Raw genomic sequence first — 19,798 nt, 5'->3', positions numbered from 1 at the left:
TATGTATAGATAGACGGATAGATAGGTACCCAATATTATAATATGTCTATATATATATATATATAGGTGTGTGTGTGTGTGTGCGTGTGTGTGTGCGCGTGTGTGTGTGCGTGTGTGTGCGTGTGTGTATACTGTATACATGGGTACCTATGTATAATGTATATACCTGCGTATCGCGTGCGGTCTTCATATACCTTATATCATTATTGTATAATATCATCGTTGGGGTCCAGTATATAAGAGAGTATTACATTATATTTACCAGTTTTTATTATATCTTTAAAGTATGAACAAATCATTTACTAGATACGATTTATCGTATATACACACTATATACGCATACAAGTACGTATGATTACCTCATATTTTTTTTATTTTTTTTTTTTTAGAAATCAAAATAAATGGTCACAAATTAACGAGTTTAACAAATAGGTACAGTTTCGATTTACCTACCTCCTGTAAGCCAAAAGCTTGTGTTGGGGGTAGGGGGAGTTATTACATTTACCGATATTTTTATAATAATAATAATTTTCATTTTGCAAATATGAATACAATACATTTCAAAAATAAAACAATAGACAGCATGCAACACTCCCTGCAAGCATAGCTTGTATTGGGAGAGTAGAGTCCAGATTATAATTTAAGTATACATAGTATTAAATAAATTCATAGTATTTCCTTGATGTAAGTGATTTATTTGTTATATTTTTTGTGATATTATAAATATTAATGAAAAAATTATTGAACATATTGGACGCAGTTATAGGATCATTTTTAGTATGTATTTCATGATCATTATGTTTTATTTTGAAAATTTAATTATACATTTAGATCCGGTAATTTCATTTATTAGTTTCCCGGTTAATTTACATTTTTAAATTTAGTTTGATCAAATTTCTCTTTTGCTAGCCTTATAGTTTTTGTGTACCTAATTGTTTTTGAATTTCTTATAATGCAAGTTTAACTGTATGTCATTGGGGTGTTTTTTACATATCATTGAAAGAGACTGTTTGTGTCGGGCCGAAATTAATAAACCCTTGGTCGTCCAATCTTTTAGTTGCTTATTTTTAGCATTCATTATAATACAATAGTTGTTGATTTAGTGATTGCATTTTGAATTATATTATCAAAGACATTATAGCATTTATTGACATCGTTGAATTCATTATAGGTACAACACATCATTCCATTTTTCATTAAGTACCTAGACTACATACGATTTTATTATTATCAATTATATTAAACATTTTGTCCTTATTATCTACTTTGGCATTATTAGTTATAGAAATACATATTGTACAGTGATCTGTGATAATATCTGATATAGTATCACGCCCGAATTACTATTTACTCATTTGGTTTTCGTTACCATTAACAAATATGTGGTCTAGACAAGAATTATTAAAACCCGTAGGTAATCTAGTAAAAACATTTATGAAAGATATGAAACCACATTCAGACAATAGATTTAGATATTTGTTATTATTTTTTTCTTGAACACCAAAAATATTGATATTCATGTCTCCCACATGTTATATACAATATAATTATTTAATAAATTATCAGTACTAAATTCATTATAAAACCTTTATTGAAAGCAGAAGTAACTATAATTTTTTAAACAATAAATAGACCTATAATAATTATAATGTGTGTTCTGTATTATATAGACATTCATTCTAGCACAATTTTATAAAATTAGTAAATTCACTATTATTTTAAAAAAACTAATAATTCAGAGGACACAAGACGCAACGGAGTTCAATACTCGAATTAGTCTTCTTTAGATCCTTATAAGTTAGGCATATTTATTGTCTTGTATTTTAATCTCTAACAATATGACGAGATTATAGTTTTAGATTAGGTACGACATAATATCAATGTAAATATTATAACGAATAATATAACATCACATAATAAAAATTAATAATCCAATCAAGGAAAACTTCAACCTGACATATTTTGTTATTACTATTTACTATCATAAGGTAGGTACTTTAAATTAATTAACGGAATTCAATTTTCTTATTTAATTATTCAAGTACAGAACTGGGCCAATATATTATATGGATCTCACTGAAGCAAATAATGTGCTCTAAGTTTTTACAGATAAATTAAATGTTTTTAAAAAGTTACGCTTTGAAAGAATCGTTAGTAGGTAACTCTGTGCTATATTATACGATATACCTAGCTATCTTCCAAACTAAAATCAATTGAACTTTGGGACAGTACCATGTAATCAATAGATTAGACAAAGGGATCATTTACATACTCAAGTTAGACAAGTAAAAATACATCACTCAATACCAAATTAAAAGTATATAACATAAATACAATAAAGTACAAAAATACTAGAACACAATCAGTATTAGGATTGTCAAACTATTTTAACAGAAATATTTTAAGTTAATTAGAGAAAGTTGGAAATAATTCTAAATTATTATTGTCAAAACGTAATATCCAATAAATCGTCCTCGGCTCCAGCTCCAGGGCCCAACCACTCGTCGTCCCTAGACGTATGTCTTGCCTTTTAATGTCATCGTTACACATTTTGTTTCGGAAAAACTAAGTCCGTATCTTGATAACCATTTGTCCAGGTTTTTGACCTGTCTTGCAATTACTGTCTCCTTTCTTGCACCGCATGCTGCGCATATAGACGTATGTCGTCTGCATATGCGATTGTCTTACTGCCACTATCTAAGGCATGCACCTTGGATACCATAATATTATTTCATATTTATATGCTCATAATTATGTACATATGAACAGAGTTATATTGAATACTTTCTCAAAGTATCTCAGAATAAATTATAAGTTTATAATATTTTGCATTTTAGTTCTTATGACGTAAAAGAAAAATACAAATCGAGATTATAGTGTATAATAATACATTTTTTTTACCAACCAAAATCATAATCGACCGAAAATTCAAATAGGTATAGGTACTTCAACAAAAAAAAAAAAAAAAAACAGATGAGTACCTATTTCAAAGTTCCGCCAAATGATACGGTGTAAAATGTTACATAAAATTAACATAAAACATGAAAATAGGTTCAGTTGATTTATAAGGAAAAAAAATATTTTATAAAGTTTTTAATTGTTTGAAAGTATCTATGTATACTTTTTTTCAAGTATTTGTATTTATAGTCCAAATTCATTTTTTACTGTATATTTAAATAGGTACTTTTTAAAATAAGTACAATATTTTTCTGTACTTGAATACTATTAAAAAGTATCTTCTACAGTTTTGCAGTTGTACAAGGCTGAACATTAATGTCGAAACATGTCAAATTTTGTCACCTACCTAAGCTTAGTTATATTTTTAGTTATTTATAGAATTGTATCAACATTCCACAATCATTTGTTTGTAAATTGTAAAAAATTCGCCAAATACATTGAATTATAATAATAATTTTTTTTACTTAACAAATAAAAACTTATTAAAATTATTTACATGTTTTTAGACTTTATAGCAAAACATTTAATGACATCATCATGTTACTCATAACTCATAAGTCATAATAACTAATGAGGATTAGTAGATTTTGAGAAATAGACCAAACCAATGAAAAGCTTAATATGTCATGGTATTGAGCATATTATATATATTTTTTGATTAGTTTGGTAGATTAGTAGCCTACTATAAGGTAGTAGATACTATAGTAGGTATAGTATACTGTAGTAGATACCTACCTAATAGTAGGTATACTGTATCTACACTCTACAGTATCATACCTATTTCAATAAATCTTTGATAGGTAATAAATAAAATTATATAAATGAGTGAGCCTCTAATGCATTATTTTTATACACACCACCGTGTACACATAATATATACTTTATATAGTAGTACTTTAATTGTTCTGGGGCATTAGCACCTTTCCCACCTGGATGCTACGCCTCTTTATAGATTCTAAATTTCTAACGTTTTGCCATCATACACGGAAAAATCTACAAAGTTTGAATCTTTAAATAGTTTAAGCACTCTCTCAAAATCTTTAAAAAATTGATAAATTTGTCACCTAACTTCATCTTGAGTATGCAAGCTTCAAAATTAAAATTAAAATTAAATATAAATAAAAAGTAATATTGTCATCGTTTTTTGTTAAAAACGTATAAAAATTTTAATATACTACAAAAAAGTATTTTGAATACGTATTTTAAGTATAAATGACACCCAAGTATTTAAATACGTATTCTTATAACAACACAAACCACAAGGTAGTGTCTAACGCAGCCTTTTCTTAATCTACTTCTACACAGCTGATACCCTAACTAAAAATGTTTCAATGAATGTAATGTTATGTTTGCTAACGATAGTATAAGTTGTATAAATTAATATAAAATAACTTGGAACATGTTTTTCAGTTTTAAAAACCGTCATTCAAACACTTAAAATTAAATAGGTTTTAAAAATCTTTGTTATAACTTATAAATTATAATTAATCTAATAGACCTCTAGCGTGATTGGTGATTCTATTAAGTACGTATTTAAAATTGCAGGTAGTCACAATTTTTGGTAGACCTTGTATTCAATGATAGCTTAAAAATGTACCTACATAATTTTAATTTTCAAGGTCCTTGTTTTATTGTTAGTTTAGGTCTCAGGTATACATATTACAACATTTTTTAATGAGGACAAAATAAAATATTTTTGAATATATTACTAGATTGATGTATTATCTAGATTATTTATATGAAATCACTTTCACATTCTCAGTAGTTACAAATTGTTCAACTTACAACAATAATATATAGGTATAGCAAATTCATAGTATTCAATTAATTTCCCAAAAGGGAATGTTGACAATAGTTGAAGTGTTTGATATTTTATGAGATTTTGATGTTACTAAGGGTCCGTTTTACAATCATAGTTTAAACCTCGGTGACGCTTAACTCACTGATTTTACCGGCCGAATTCGGTGGTTAACGATTGTAATACGGGCACTAAGTAGGTTACTTATACAACCAAATTAATACAATTTAAATAAAAATAACATATAATTATTAATTAGTAGTTGTAAATATAATGTTCATGTTGATTATGGTTTCTATTCAGTATTTATAAATATAGCAGTTAAAAATTCAAATTTGTCGACTGTAAAATCAACAAAAATTTTCAAAGACAACTATTATGTAAAATGTAATTGGAAATTAAAACATTATAATATTATATTAATAATATTTTATTATCTACTCATAATGATAATTTCACTTAAATGTATTCAATTATCATATTGTTTGCTTTTAAGTAAATGATCTACAAAAATTATAATTATAATATAATAATAATGTTTATATTACTGTTAAAAAAAAAAAAATCATATGCCAAGTGGGAAGGGAAAAAATGCACAAGCTGTAACAATGTTATAATAATTAATTTGGGCGCTGATAAGGGTGATATACATAAACAATAAAAAAAACATTAGTTACACGCAATTATTGACATAGCTTCCGCAGCAAAATATTTGACATCTACATCTGTATCTGTATTTAATTTATCCAAAACTGGTTTTATTTGAGATTTCACCGCAGCACTAAAAATAACAAATATTTCTTATAGAAGTATACTTTTACATTTCTGAATAGAAATACATACGATTGTGCAACAATTGGTCCAATTTTTTGAAGTGTCTTGGCTACATTGAAACGTACATTAGCCACGCTATCACTTGCCATAGATAATACAGTTGGTAACATGGTCTTAGCAGTTATTTCTGGACCACAAACTTCAGCGAGCTCCTATACAAATCAATATAAATATTTTTGTGTGTTAAGAGAAATCATTTAAGTACACAATTGAGTTTATTTACATTAATGCAAAATAAGAATGTCATTCGGTGTAAATAATTTGGATCTCTAGCCATAACTATGACTTTTGGTATAACAGATGTTTGGGCCCATTCTGCGCCAAATTTCTCCACTAGCTTTTTCAAGTTTAATGTAGCAGCTTCTCGTATAGCATACACTAAATATAAAAACAATATCTTAATACACCAGTCAATTCAAAAATATATATTTTAAGAGGAAAAGGGAAAATTCCAAAAGCAGGGCTACGTAATATATGTTTAATATAAAATTATTTTTATACAAGAACATAACAATTATGACTAGCTATTACAGATAACCATATCTGGTATATGTTTTTACAGTATTTGTTGCTATTTTCACCAGTTTAGTAGAGGAATTATTTATGTCTTTGGCTAGTAATATTTTGAAGTTTTGAACCATATCCCATTGACATCATATATTTTATAGCTTGTAGAATGACGCATTCACGCATATGCGTATATGTACAGATAGCATAACTTTGATTTAATAATCCTTAACTATTGTACCATAATATAGATTTTAGCTATCAACACTCAATCTGAATTACTGGATTTAGTGATATAATATAATAACATCATGATTTATGAAAATGTATACTCTATTGATTGTATTGATCCACTGATAACGGATCCGATTACTAAATTTAATAATTTACACATTCAGAGAAAGTGCACATGTGTATTATGTGTATGTTAGAAAGCGTAATTTTAAAAGCTATAATTAAGTTTATAAAAAGAAATGGTTCAAAAAACTGCACATTTTCTAATAAAACAAATACAATATGTAAATCCCAATACTACATAGGTTTAAGTATTAACAAATGTGAACTGTGGTTGTTTACTTGAGCTTCCACTCGCTAACAGGATGTTCTCAGTAGGCGGAGTTTTGTCTCATTTATCTAATTTTCATGGTCATAATATAATTATTATCAATGATTATAAAGACTTATAAACAATAATATATCAATCACCATATAGATTACAAGCTTATCATAAACACATGATATTTTATTGTTTTCATTAATTTTATTTTATTTTTGACAGACGACTAAACTCATATGATATTCAAATTAGAAAATGTATATTATAAGTATGAATTTATCACCCTTGCAGAAATTCAAGATGTTTTGATCAGTTTATAATAGATATCTTATATCAATCAGATGGTAAATGGACATTCCACCCCCCCCCCCCCCACTGTTTTCGGTCTAGTAGGACATTTCCCCCACCCATTTTTTTAAATAAAATATAAAATATATAAAACAATTTTATTTTCATTAATATAAAATAAAATATAATTAATAATTAATAAAAATGGCTAAAAATTCCGAAATAAAAACAATATATTTTGTAAAAAACATTGAATATCTGATTCTTTTGTTAATTCCTAACACATCTTTTATAGCCTTTGTTCATATTTATAATTTTTTTGTTAAAACTGTGCCAATTTGGATTGATATTGCTTGTGAATCTGATTCAAGAAGTTCAGTTGATCAAAAATATAAATCTATAATTTATTATATTTATGAAAATGTTAGACAATAGGCAAAAATATAATTTCATATTAAAAAAAATATATATTGGGGGGAAATGTCCACGATTCTAATCAGATAGAAGTGGTATTGGTCAATACTACAAATTAATTTGTTGACATATTGTAGGCTGACATTTCCGCTTCAGAAGAGTTTTTAGTCATATGCAATGAAGTATAATTTAATTTTAATTTAACACATTTGTAATGGTCACTGTAAAAGTGATCTACTAGAATCTAGTTACTAGATAACAATGTACACCCGATACCTACTATACTTGAGTATACTCTATTCAAGTTAAAAAACACAGTTGCGGCCAACTTGTGAGCAGGGGCATGGCAATACTACGCGAAGGTATAAAGATAGTTGTGACTTGGTAGGGGTAACAACAAATGGGTGTTGTTCGACTGTATTCTTTAACTTGAATAAAATATATATAGCAAAGCAACTATCCCTTATACATAAGAAGTAAGTGTAATTTAAACTGTGCAATATAGAAATTGTGTTGGTATTGGGTATTTTAAATAAATTTAATGCAAGTAGTTGTTAAAAAAAGATGAAGATTGACTGGAACAATTATGTCGAGACGTATTAATTTAAATAACATGAACAAATGAGAGACGCTGGTATCACTTTATAAATAGTTGAATCCTTATTACAAGGATAGAATAATCTAAGAGAAGATTTAAATAGAATTAGATTTTAGATGGAGTTTAAGTTAATTTGGATAAAGTGAATAATCAAAATTATGAACATATTCAAGGGTTAACGGGTTAAAACAAATCTGTTGCTTAACACAGCGAAATGGAAGGACATTACTACTTAATGTTAATAATATTATAAAAGCTTTACAATTTTTTTTAATAAATAATTTTTACCATGATCAGTTAGCCAAGTCATACACAAACTATTGAGTTTATCATCAAAGAACTGTACACCTAGTTGACTTGCTAATAACGGCATATATTCAATTATTGCTAAACGAACCCGCCATTTAGGATCCTCAGCAAGTTCAACAATAGCAGGTAAAAGTGTTTCAGAAAGCTAAAATATTAAATTTAAAAAAAAACTATATAAACAACCAATAAAAATTTTGAAAAATAAATATAAATGTAATACCCGTTGAATTCCAATTACTTCATTAACACAATCCAAATTTGAAATTATGTTAAGACGTACTTCAGGGCATTCATCTTTTAACTGAGTCAAAAATAGTGGTAACAAATGGTCAAGAGTTCTAAAATAAGATAAATTTTACTTAAAAAAATGTATTAATTTAATTATGACAATGTAAATTATATGTAAGTATATATGGTATTACCTTTGTTTTCCAAGTATTGGAGATAAGCCCATTATTACAGATGCTAAAGCTGATTTGACATGTTGATTAGTGTCTGCAACTAGTCCTTTAACGACAGGTAAAATTGATGTCATGATAATGGAATCAACTGCATTTGAAGTTTGTGCAGCATTTGGATCATTTAATAAAGCACCAGAAGCAACAGGAGGACAAAGATTACGACAAAAATCACACACTTTATTGGCAGCTGCCGCTCTCACTTCAGCCTCAGTGTCACGTAACAATGATTGAAAAGTCGGTACCAAGTCAATACGAGTAATTTCTGGTCCAACAGCCTTTTGTAACTACATCATATAACAATAACTTTAGTTGTTTATTGTGGGTTATCATGAGTATTTATTATTACAAGTGATATATTTTATTTTTCAATGAGTTTAAATTATCTAAAAAAATATTTGTTATTATTATTTAAGAGTATAGACATTTAAATGAATTAATTTGTAGGTATAAAAAACATATTAAATTTGACAAAATTAAATAATAACTTTGGAGGACACTAAAAAAGAAATAACCAGGGATGGGTATTAACAAGCTAAAAAGTTATATAACTTTTTAACTTTCTAGTTACTTTTGGATTTTCATTAACTTAACTATTAACTTAATACATTTTTTTTTAATTAACGCGAAAATAACAAATTAATTTTTTATTTCAAGAAGTTTAGTTAATTTATTCTGTTTTAAGTTTTATTACATTTCACTATTTCAGTCTATTTCGTTTTTATGTCAAAAAATATTTACAGTGAATTATTCAAAGTTAATTTTTATATTTTTCCAATCTAACTTATATGAAAATACTGTATAGTATATTTAGTTTTGGTTAAAAAAAAATTAAGTATGCTAGTTTTGTATAAAAATATTAACTTTTTTTAAACTTAAAAAATTAACAAAAAGTGTATATTAACTTTAACCTAACTGGGTTAAAAAAAAAAAAATCATTAACTTGCCCAGTTTTGGAACTAACACTATACATAACATAGACTGACAATCATTCAAAATTATTATTTATTTTTAAGTAGCCTAATGGGTATTGCAACACTTAAAGCATAAAATTACTAATCATTTTATGATTTTGTAGTTACAATATTATTTGTTTTAATTTATACTTTTATAATATACATGTATTTTATAACCATTATAATAGATGATTAAGTAGTTCTGACCAAATACAAACTGAAAATATTTAAACCTTTAAGTAATATAATATATGAAATTCTAGTAGTTGTGATACAATATCAATAGGACTACCATTTATACAAATACCTCAGTAAATTTATCAGCCACCATATATCGTACTCTCCAAGAACTATCTGAAGTACATAAGCGCAAAGTTGGCATCACTAAATCATTCACATCTTCATGTGTAAGCAAAGAGGCTATACTAACACAAGCTTCAATAGCCAGAAGACGAACAGAATCCTGAACAATAAAAATATTTTTAAAAATATAATACATATGATTCCATAAAAACTGAATAAATAAGCACCTGTTCATCTTGAGCAAGTGATGAAAACATAGGTATAAGATCATTTTTTAAGGAATCCAATTCAACAACTTTTGCAAATTCACCCAATTTTCCTGCAGCGGCCCTTCGCACCATAGGAGTATCATCCTGACACAAATTACGGAAGAAGTTGCGTAATTCAGCTATTAAGAAAAATGTATTAACAAAACATCAAATTTAAAAAGTTTAACATTGTGAATTTTGTAGGCAATACATTTTAATTAAATGTATTTTTTACAAAAAAAATAAACTTACATTTGATCATTGGATTGACACGAGAATAGCAAACCGAAAATAAACCACAAGCAGATGTACGTGATGTAAACCAGTCACCAGACGCCAGACGAATAACAAGACTAACAAAGTGATTTTCAAGATCAGTTGGAGAGTGCAACACTGCTATTTGACGTAGTGACTCAACTGCCTTATCTCTAACAACTGTTTCTTCAACTGTGGCCAATGATTCCAAGGGAGGCTACAGAATACATGTCATAATTAATTAAAAAACAAATTTAAGCTTAACTAAAAAATGTTGTTTTTAAATTAATTACCAATAGTGTATATGCAAAGTCTGGTCCTCCGACATAGTTGGTAAAATTTCCCAATTGCTCAGCCAATGCTAACAATACTTCATCTTCATCATAAATAGTTTCAGTTAAAAATGGAATAAGCTCTACTCGAGTGCGCTCAACACCAAGTGCCAAAGCAATTGTAGACAGTTTCTTGATAGAATTCAAACGCAACTGTTAAATAATAAAATTAATTAATTCACAATATTCCTAATAGCATTATAAAATAAATGAATCTTTAATCCTGAATCAGCCAGTACATTTTTTTTTTGTTTTTTTTATTAGAACATTTATAACTCGATTCATATATTCTGATTATTATGGAATAGGTACATTTTGTTAAATATTTGGATAATTAAATCAAATTATATACTACTAACCAAATATAATTTTTATTAACGACCCAAATAATTATAGTTTAGCAAATTAGTAACATTCAAATATATAATGCAAACATGGATATTTAAATAATTCTCAGTTAGTTTAGAATTGTTGACTGATTTGCATTTAAGTGCTAGCTTGTATAAAAATATATTTAATTATATACATGTTAAACTCAATTGAATAATAATTATTGTTTGTTAATGATCAATGAGTTTATAAAATAGCAATTTTAAATAAGAAACACATTTAAACTTGCTTCCAAGTCTATACTCAGTTCCATCTATGAGTGAACCACAACGTGAATCCAGACATCGGTAAAAGCGTTAGCACAGGCGCTCAACGACGACTGTCGGCTAATCAGAGAACACATAGTCATTGCATGGAGGGTCAGGCACTGTTCGGCGGCTCAGTCTGCGTGAGCGAAAGCGGTTCACTCTTAGATGGAACAGAGTATATCAGAATAGTTTTTAATATGTTCAAAAGAAAAGAATAAAAAAATGTATTTCCTCTGACACAAATAAATGTATTATTATTGTATAAGTAAAATATTAAATGCTATAAGCATTACTGTAGGAAATTCAATTAGGTACTTATATTAACTATTTTATAATTGATATATTAATACATAGTTAAGCATTTTCTAATTAAAATATTAAAAACCATGAGAACAGAATATCATCTGCTATGAAATGTAAGAAATTAGGTTGTCTGTTGTTCAAAATCACATTATCTTAAATGTTTTTGATGGTAGTAAAATTGATTTTACTGTATAGTTAAAAATAGAAAAAAACAAAAAGGTGTAGTTTTTTCAAAGTAACATGTAGATATAAAAAATATTGTTTTGTAGGAAGTTGAATAGATTCAATATACGCCCATTATCCATTTACTATAGGTATAATGCACAACTTTACAATGAAATAATTTATGAGCTAAAAACACATTCACCAATACATTTCTTAAACAACTTTCATGAATAGTAATTATTATACCAAAAAGTAATAAAACAATGATTGTTACCTATTCCTATGTTTACCAAATATAATACAATGGTTAACAGATTTACTTTTATTAAGAACTAAAATTTAACCTATTGCGGCATGGAACATAAATATATTTTAATAATCTCTTCTGAATCACTGAAAAAACTGAATCAATTTAATTGAATATCTGAGATAGGACATTAGGACCTCAGACAAATTTAAATATTGGGGACATTCTGTCCATAGAAATAAGAGCGATAGCTTTTTTTTTTGTTTTACCGGAATTTGAGTTAACCAATGTTGGAATAGTCAGCATACGATCAGCAGAAGTAAAGCAAAACAAGAGGTATTGACAATACCCATCTAGAATTCAGTGCAGGGAGGGGTGATGAAACTACTTACCTTTCCTTATAAAAATTATTTTAGTGTACCCCTCAAAATAATATTCTAATCAATAAGGAATTTGAATATTAAGGAACGCACATTTTTAGCACTTTTCCATCCACTTTCTAATTCTTTTTACCAATTCAAGCACTGCCTATGTTGCATTTTGAAATTTACAATTTTACCTGTACGTCTTCATTCTTCAATTCGTCTATGAGCACAGCGATCGGATACAGCGATGTGTCTTCGGGCGCGGGCTCGCCGGACGGCAATGTAGTCGCAGCCATTTGTCGTCTGTACAGTATTAACAAATTGTTGAGCCGTCAACAGGACCAATTTATATTTAATTGTCTATTCGAATAGCTAAAATTAAAAAAAAATAATAAAAATTCACCGTACACGAGAATCAAAACAAACGGGATACAGGGGAGACGTCCATTTTGATTAAATCTTTTCATGGAATGACATCGCCTTCTGCTGAGTTCTGGTTCGCCTGGTTGAGGTTATTTGTCATGGTAGAAACGGTGACGGAGTGGCCCGCGACCAGGTCTCTCGATGAATGCGGTAGGGGAGAGGGATCAATAACAATAAACAGCCGCGCAAGGCGTCAACTACTGGCAATAGGCAAGGCTGCTATCAGGGACAGTTATCGCTGTCCACTGATTATTATTCTGTGACTTCTATGACAATCGCCATTTAAGAAATAGTATAATATAGTACTTTAAGGGCGGGTTGCATAAAGATTAGTCTGTAAATTCGTTACCGGCCCAGTAATTTACCGGTCCGGTAAGGTTTAATGATTGTGTAGACTATAAGATGGGTTGCATAAAGAAATATTAAATTATTGATAACCGTGGTTACCAAATAAATTAAACCACATTTTATTTGATTAATTTGAATAATGATAACACAAAATATGTAATGTATGGGTCAGGGTATTGATAAATTTGAATAATGATAACAAAAATGTTATACTTATACATTATACATATTATTAATTTATTATGATTTCATAACAATTATTATGACTTATGAGTACTACTCTATCTCCACTGTCCACTACTGGAGTATCTACAATAGTAGTATAATACCGTTGTCCGTTGATATTTAGATATTTAGATATATATTTTGTTATTAAGTTGTACAATGACTACGAAACAAGACATGAAGCGTACACGAACAAAAAACTTTTCAGAACAGGAGAAACAATTGTTAATAACATTAATAACGCCTTATAAACATGTTATTGAAAACATTAAAGTATGTATTTCACTAATGTTCCTTAATTAATATAGCATTATACTCAATATTGGTGTGTATTAAATATTCCTTTTAGACTGATGGTTTTAATATAAAACAAAAAAACCAATCCTGGGCAGTTGTCACATCACAATTTAATGATCGAGTAGAAAGTGGGAGTAGAACTGTACAGCAGCTTAAAACACTTTATGATATGATCAAAAGACAAACCAAAAAGAATCTCAGTAATGAAAAGGTAAATCTTTATTTGTTACTAACATAATGTCAATAATTAAAATGATTAATGTTTTGTAATAGGTGATAATGTATAAAATAATGAAACAAATAACTCATGAAGAGCAATGTTTAATTGTGGACCTAGTACAATCGCATCATTCAGAACTCGTAAGTTTTTTTAAGTAAAATAAAGAATGATAAGTACCTACATAAAACAATTTTGTACATTTTATAAAAATATTTATATGACATAGTTTACTGGTAGACCATATGAACAAGAAGAAGCATGGATAAATATTTGTGAAACGTATAATTTACATCAAACCACAGGGCCAAGGGTAATGGAGGAATTGAAGTTTATTTTTGATCATTTGACTAAAGCCGCTAAGATTGAAAATAGTACCGATAAGGTAAGATTCATTATAACTAGAACTGTCAATTTATGGTATTTTATGTTTTGTATATTTGATATCAACGAATTCAAAATTAATACTCTCATCACCGTTGCATCCATAGTATCTTAAAATGTGGGTAGTACATTTAGATTATAATTTTGAATAATAGTTTTCAAGGAACTCTGTAAATATTTCTTAAAATGAATAAATTATGTTCTATGACAGATTGGAAGATATAAAACTGGTGGAGGAACATTTACTAAAAGTATGACAAGTATCAGCGAACAGATTTTAGGAGTTATTACTGAAAGAACTGAACCTCTTGTAAATAAATTTGATGATGACGTTAGTTATATAACTACAGATATTAGAAGTACATGTAAGTTAGGTTAAATGTATTCATTACATTTTATCAAACAATATCATCTATAATATTATATTAATTATTTTAGTAGGTAGGTATACAATGTAATTATATTATATTATAAGCTAAATTTTGTTCAATGAACATTGTTTGTAGTCCATGTAGTATTGTAGTCTGTCTTGTACCTACTTTTTGCATATTACTAAGGACTTAATTTTGTTTTGATTGAATACAATTTTGACTAGTAACTGGGATAGTTACAAATTTAAACTTTCCTTTTCTTTACAGGGTTCTATGAACTCACTATATATCACTATTCTCACTTTTTTTTAGTGTATTAACTTTTTTGCTCTTATTTCATTGATACCTAATTTTTCTCTCTTTTTAAAGATCTTTAAATGTAAATAAGTATTAAAATAAAATACAAGGCTCCGGATATTATGATAGGTTGAGATTGATTGCCCGTGTTTTACAGCAAAAAATCAAAATCCTAGGTATGATTTAAGTATGAGGTGGTATGGAGCAGGTAAAAATGTTTAGCTTGAATTCCATTGTTCTCTGTTGAATGCTTTGGACATCTCTAGATAAGCTGGGTAGTATTTTTTTTTAATCTTTAATGCGGTTGTATAGTCTGTTATTCCATGAATATAGTGTAACTAGAAACCAAATTAGGTGCCAGGTTACATTCACAAACTTAAATCATAAATATACTTTTGCTTTTAAAAAATGATCAATCTTATAAATTATTTGCAATTTTTAATTATGAAAGGCCAAAAGAGTGCTGAATATACACTCAAGGATCATCACAACTTAGAAAATGTGGATGTGGAAGTTGTACATTTTGATGAAAACGTTGAGGCACTTGATGTTACTTTTGATAGTTTGGGTTATACTGGCAGTACTAGAATTAATTGGAGTAAGAAATAATATTTTTAACCATATTATTTGTATTAAACTAAACTTATCTGTACAATATCTTGTTGTTTACAGATAATCTCAGTCCTGAAACAATAACTCATGACACAACTAATATCTCACCACAATTAATTACAAATAATGCCACTACAAATACAGCTAAAACCAAGTCATATAATTCTCATTCATCAATCACCCCATTAAAAGATACCATCACTAAAAAACGATCATCTCAAAAAAAAATTTGTGATGGTTTAGAAGAGTTGACCCAAAATAAAATTAAGAAAGTGCAAGATAAGGGACGTATTTCATCAGAGTTAGATGACATTAAACTAAAAAAGTCCAAATTAGAGCTACAATCAGCAGAGGTAACCTTAGAAATACTACAAACAGAACTTTTAACCAAACAAATAGAAATGGAATCTAAAAAAAACCAAATGCTACTTCAAGAGGAAATATTAAACTTACAAAAACATAAAATGTTGAATAATTGAATATTTCATACTACTTATATATAGTAGTTTATTATTAGTTTGTGATATAATATTTGTAATTGTTCAATTTACAAGACATTGAATAGCGTTAAAAATTGATGTTTATTTCTTATTATAAAATTATAAATTTTGTTTCTGTTATTAAACAATTGTTTTTTTGATTTAATTATTATTATAAAACAAAAGTCATGTTTATTTCTTATTATAAAATTATAAATTTTGTTTCTGTTATTAAACAATTGTTTTTTTTATTTAATTATGATTATAAAACAAAAGTCATGTTTATTTCTTGTTATAAAATTATTAATTTTGTTTCTTTTCTGGTTATAAAAATAAAGTCGTTTTTACTATCAAATTATTCATTTTATTCAAAATATTTGTTAATACAATCAATTGAACACAGTTTCAATTAAATGTCTTTGTACTGCATTACCAACTTGTCGAACAGGCAATACTGGAACTTGATCCACCATATCAGCAGTAAGTAGTGTTTCATCGTCTATAACCAGTGGTTCATTTGCTGCAATTAACATATTGTGCAACACTGCGGTAGCAATAATTGTGGTAAGAGTAGTCTGTATTTGTGTTCGTATTCCTAGAGATAAAACTGGGAACCGCCTCTTCCATACACCGAATGTTCTCTCTATGACATTCCTAGTACCAATTTGAGCTTTCTAAAACAAAATTAAGCAAATGTTTTATTTAAAATATACCAGCCCCTTTACAATTTTTTTAATTTGTATTACTTATCACTAATTGTATTTATTTTTTGCTAACCTGATATCGTAGTTCTGAATCACTTGTAGGATTTCCAAGTGGTGTCATCATATAATTTCTACAAGCGTAACCTCCATCTCCTACGAGCACGGAATTTCCAAATTCATTATTTTCAAACTGTGCTCGTAATAATGAATTGTCAAAAATTGTCGAGTCGTGAACTGAACCAGGCCATCTATAAAAATGTGCATACAAAAATTTAAAAGATATGAAGGGTATTTATACTATTCAATAACTTTTCAGGTACCAACTCATTTTATAAATCAACTTCACTACTACTCACCTAGCTACAATATTTATAAATTGCATATGGCTACTACACACTGCCTGTACATTAATAGAAAAGAATCCTTTTCTATTTCGGAATTTCTCTCCGATGTCACTATTGGGTGACTGAATTTTTATGTGCGTGCAATCAATTGCACCAATAACTTTTGGAAAATTACGTGCTAACAAGAAATCATCTTGTGCTAAGTTGATTTCAGTTTGTGATCTTGGCATTTTTATATATTTAGGTTTTAGAAGTGCAATAGCTTCAGAAACTTTTTTAATGACACGGCAAACTGTGGATTTGTGGACATGTATATGATCACCTAAAACTGTCTAAAATATAAAGTGTATCATTACACAGAATTAATTTTAAATAAATATTAAATACATAATCGTGACAAACCTGAAAAGCACCTGTAGCATAATATCTCAGGGCTATTAGAAGCTGTAGTATTGGTGACAGTGACACATTTCGTAGTGTATTTTGAGTTATATTGTTGCTTATCATGTCAAGTAGATCCATGAACATAAGTTTTGACAATCTAATAAACACAGGAATATAATGTATGTATATTTAACTACTATATTTTAATGCAACATATTATAAATTATAATATATTATTAACATATTATTAAGAAAAGAAAAATTGTCGTTAGGAGTCAATGATAGTTAAACTATGTTAATATATTTGTAGGGACAGTACCTAATTATATATGAAACGTTTTACTATAGGTACAAAGGTATTTATTTAATAAATAATAAAATATTTTGATATTAAGTACCTGAATCTTAGTTTAAAATTTACATCATCATAATCTGCCAGTGGATTAGACCTGTCTCGAAAAAATCGTGGTCTTGGTAGCAATTGTAAAACATCAATAATAAATAATTCATCATCACTAGATGAAGATGAAGCCGACGAATCCATTGATTATTAATTTTAAAAAGAAACAATGAAAAATGAAAATATTTAATTATTGAGTCAAAACAAATAATTAAATAAACAATTCAGTATCAAAATTGTCACCAATAACATTGATAACATTCGTATAATTAATCGATCTGTAAGTTACAGAACCAAAATCCGATCTGTATTTTACAGATCCAGTAGTCTATAGTTTACAGAGCCGTTACCGCTATCGGGCGTTCAAGCAACACCCACTTTTATTTACAGAGCCGTTAGCGGTTAACAGTGCGATAACGGTTCGGTAAGTCACTACAGGACGTTTATGCAACCCGCCCATATAATATTATATTATTATAATATATACTTTATTTTATAATATTTTTATACATCTGTGGTATCATCACAGTTGTAATCTTAGAATATGGATAGTAAATAGTAATAGTTTTTTTTCAGTATGCGCATCTCCTTCACCTCTGGCCGACGTCGTAGTTCTCCATTTCTTAAAAGTAACAACTTTGAACTTTATTTATGACATCTAGACGGACGGTTTATGTAAAAATGAATACATTTTCCAGGCCTATCATTAAAGATTAAAGAAACTAAATTTAAAAAAATAACAAAATGCAGTCCAATGCACATGTTTAAAAAAATTGGAAATTTTGGACATGTCCAAAGCGACAAGCATCAAATATATTTTCAGTGGACAATGAAATACATGGTGCGACGCATATAGTAGTATATAGTATTTGATGAAGTCTATGTCTTAAATTCACTGTCAGATTATAAAAATATTGTAATATCAAAGTCTCAAGACTCAAACAAGTAACAACTCAAACTCAATTATAGTCAATAGTCATAAGTCAATATACTCAATACCAAGATAATAGATATATTTAATCGTGCTTAATACTGAACTTAAATGATTTATTGTCTACAATCTGCATAACTGCATTCTACTTATGCATAATACTTAAATACTTAATGGTAAATATTCTAGTCAATACCATATTACCATAGGTAAATAATTTATTAACTGAATAACTTACGGTCAATTAGTATAAGAAAAATACTTCAATTGTCACTCGATAGTGATATTAATCTATATTCAATAATAATTTATCTAAAACTTACAAACGCATGGAGTATATTATAACGGCTTGTGATGGTATTGGACTTTTTTGACTTGTAGAATTTATATTTGATAAATATGTATATGAAGACAATAGCAATGTTTAGGTTCTAAATTACGCTGTCTGGATTATGTTTATTATATATTCATCAAATTGAATACTGATCATATTATTTTGGGACAATAGAAAAAGAATAGAAGAATATTTACCAATAATGAATATGTAAATATGATTCAATACTTTTTATATTTATGTATCATACATAAATTAAGTTTTAATTTTCATTGAATTAATGTACACCATAGTAGTGTATTACTTAATACCTATCTGTTAAATAAAATATTGTATGTAGGCAGTAGACAGGTCACAGAATGACTAAGTTACCTGATTAGATGAAGTTTAAGTTTTAGGTTCTCTAAGCATTACTTAGATTGTTTAAAACTTGATAAGTAAATATTCATGCTTGATACATTAATTTGATGAAAAAATTACAACAACTGAATGTATGAAATATAAATGATACATTTT

At 27.8% G+C, this 19,798-nt stretch overlaps 3 protein-coding genes across 3 annotated transcripts; 1 reads left to right on the top strand and 2 right to left on the bottom strand.

The window, feature by feature from the left end:
• Nucleotides 1-4,659: 4,659 nt before the first annotated feature.
• LOC132948695 (serine/threonine-protein phosphatase 2A 65 kDa regulatory subunit A alpha isoform) lies at nt 4,660-13,001 on the bottom strand. Its single transcript, XM_061019300.1, has 11 exons — nt 12,727-13,001; nt 10,776-10,967; nt 10,480-10,699; nt 10,207-10,367; nt 9,984-10,139; nt 8,685-9,007; nt 8,483-8,600; nt 8,242-8,407; nt 5,814-5,968; nt 5,600-5,742; nt 4,660-5,537 (listed from the first exon to the last, which is right to left on the bottom strand). Exons 1-11 carry the CDS (start codon nt 12,826-12,828, stop codon nt 5,426-5,428), a joined length of 1,848 nt encoding a protein of 615 aa, XP_060875283.1. The 5' UTR covers nt 12,829-13,001; the 3' UTR covers nt 4,660-5,425.
• Nucleotides 13,002-13,525: 524 nt separating this feature from the next.
• LOC132948884 (uncharacterized) lies at nt 13,526-16,376 on the top strand. The gene is made up of 7 exons (XM_061019567.1): nt 13,526-13,801; nt 13,878-14,036; nt 14,099-14,185; nt 14,272-14,427; nt 14,638-14,791; nt 15,546-15,692; nt 15,767-16,376. Exons 1-7 carry the CDS (start codon nt 13,688-13,690, stop codon nt 16,183-16,185), a joined length of 1,236 nt encoding a protein of 411 aa, XP_060875550.1. The 5' UTR covers nt 13,526-13,687; the 3' UTR covers nt 16,186-16,376.
• Nucleotides 16,377-16,526: 150 nt separating this feature from the next.
• LOC132948886 (putative nuclease HARBI1) lies at nt 16,527-18,342 on the bottom strand. Its single transcript, XM_061019568.1, has 5 exons — nt 18,016-18,342; nt 17,636-17,774; nt 17,246-17,565; nt 16,963-17,137; nt 16,527-16,859 (listed from the first exon to the last, which is right to left on the bottom strand). Exons 1-5 carry the CDS (start codon nt 18,159-18,161, stop codon nt 16,575-16,577), a joined length of 1,065 nt encoding a protein of 354 aa, XP_060875551.1. The 5' UTR covers nt 18,162-18,342; the 3' UTR covers nt 16,527-16,574.
• Between the last annotated feature and the right edge of the window lie 1,456 nt (nt 18,343-19,798).

This window comes from Metopolophium dirhodum, chromosome 7 (assembly GCF_019925205.1).
Source record: "Metopolophium dirhodum isolate CAU chromosome 7, ASM1992520v1, whole genome shotgun sequence".
Classification (NCBI taxonomy): Eukaryota; Metazoa; Arthropoda; class Insecta; order Hemiptera; family Aphididae; genus Metopolophium; species Metopolophium dirhodum.
This window is presented reverse-complemented; position numbering and strand designations above follow the sequence as displayed.

Coding starts and splice junctions, on each gene's coding strand:
- LOC132948695 (XM_061019300.1), bottom strand. CDS start 12,828: ATGGCTGCGACTACATTGCCGTCCGGCGAGCCCGCGCCCGAAGACACA. Junction 10,140..10,206: donor CACTTGCTCAAGATGAACAG/GTGCTTATTTAT, acceptor TTTATTGTTCAG/GATTCTGTTCGTCTTCTGGC. Junction 5,538..5,599: donor GGACCAATTGTTGCACAATC/GTATGTATTTCT, acceptor TGTTATTTTTAG/TGCTGCGGTGAAATCTCAAA.
- LOC132948884 (XM_061019567.1), top strand. CDS start 13,688: ATGACTACGAAACAAGACATGAAGCGTACACGAACAAAAAACTTTTCA. Junction 13,802..13,877: donor ATGTTATTGAAAACATTAAA/GTATGTATTTCA, acceptor TATTCCTTTTAG/ACTGATGGTTTTAATATAAA. Junction 14,792..15,545: donor TACAGATATTAGAAGTACAT/GTAAGTTAGGTT, acceptor TAATTATGAAAG/GCCAAAAGAGTGCTGAATAT.
- LOC132948886 (XM_061019568.1), bottom strand. CDS start 18,161: ATGGATTCGTCGGCTTCATCTTCATCTAGTGATGATGAATTATTTATT. Junction 17,775..18,015: donor AATTTTAAACTAAGATTCAG/GTACTTAATATC, acceptor TGTGTTTATTAG/ATTGTCAAAACTTATGTTCA. Junction 17,138..17,245: donor TTTATAAATATTGTAGCTAG/GTGAGTAGTAGT, acceptor ACATTTTTATAG/ATGGCCTGGTTCAGTTCACG.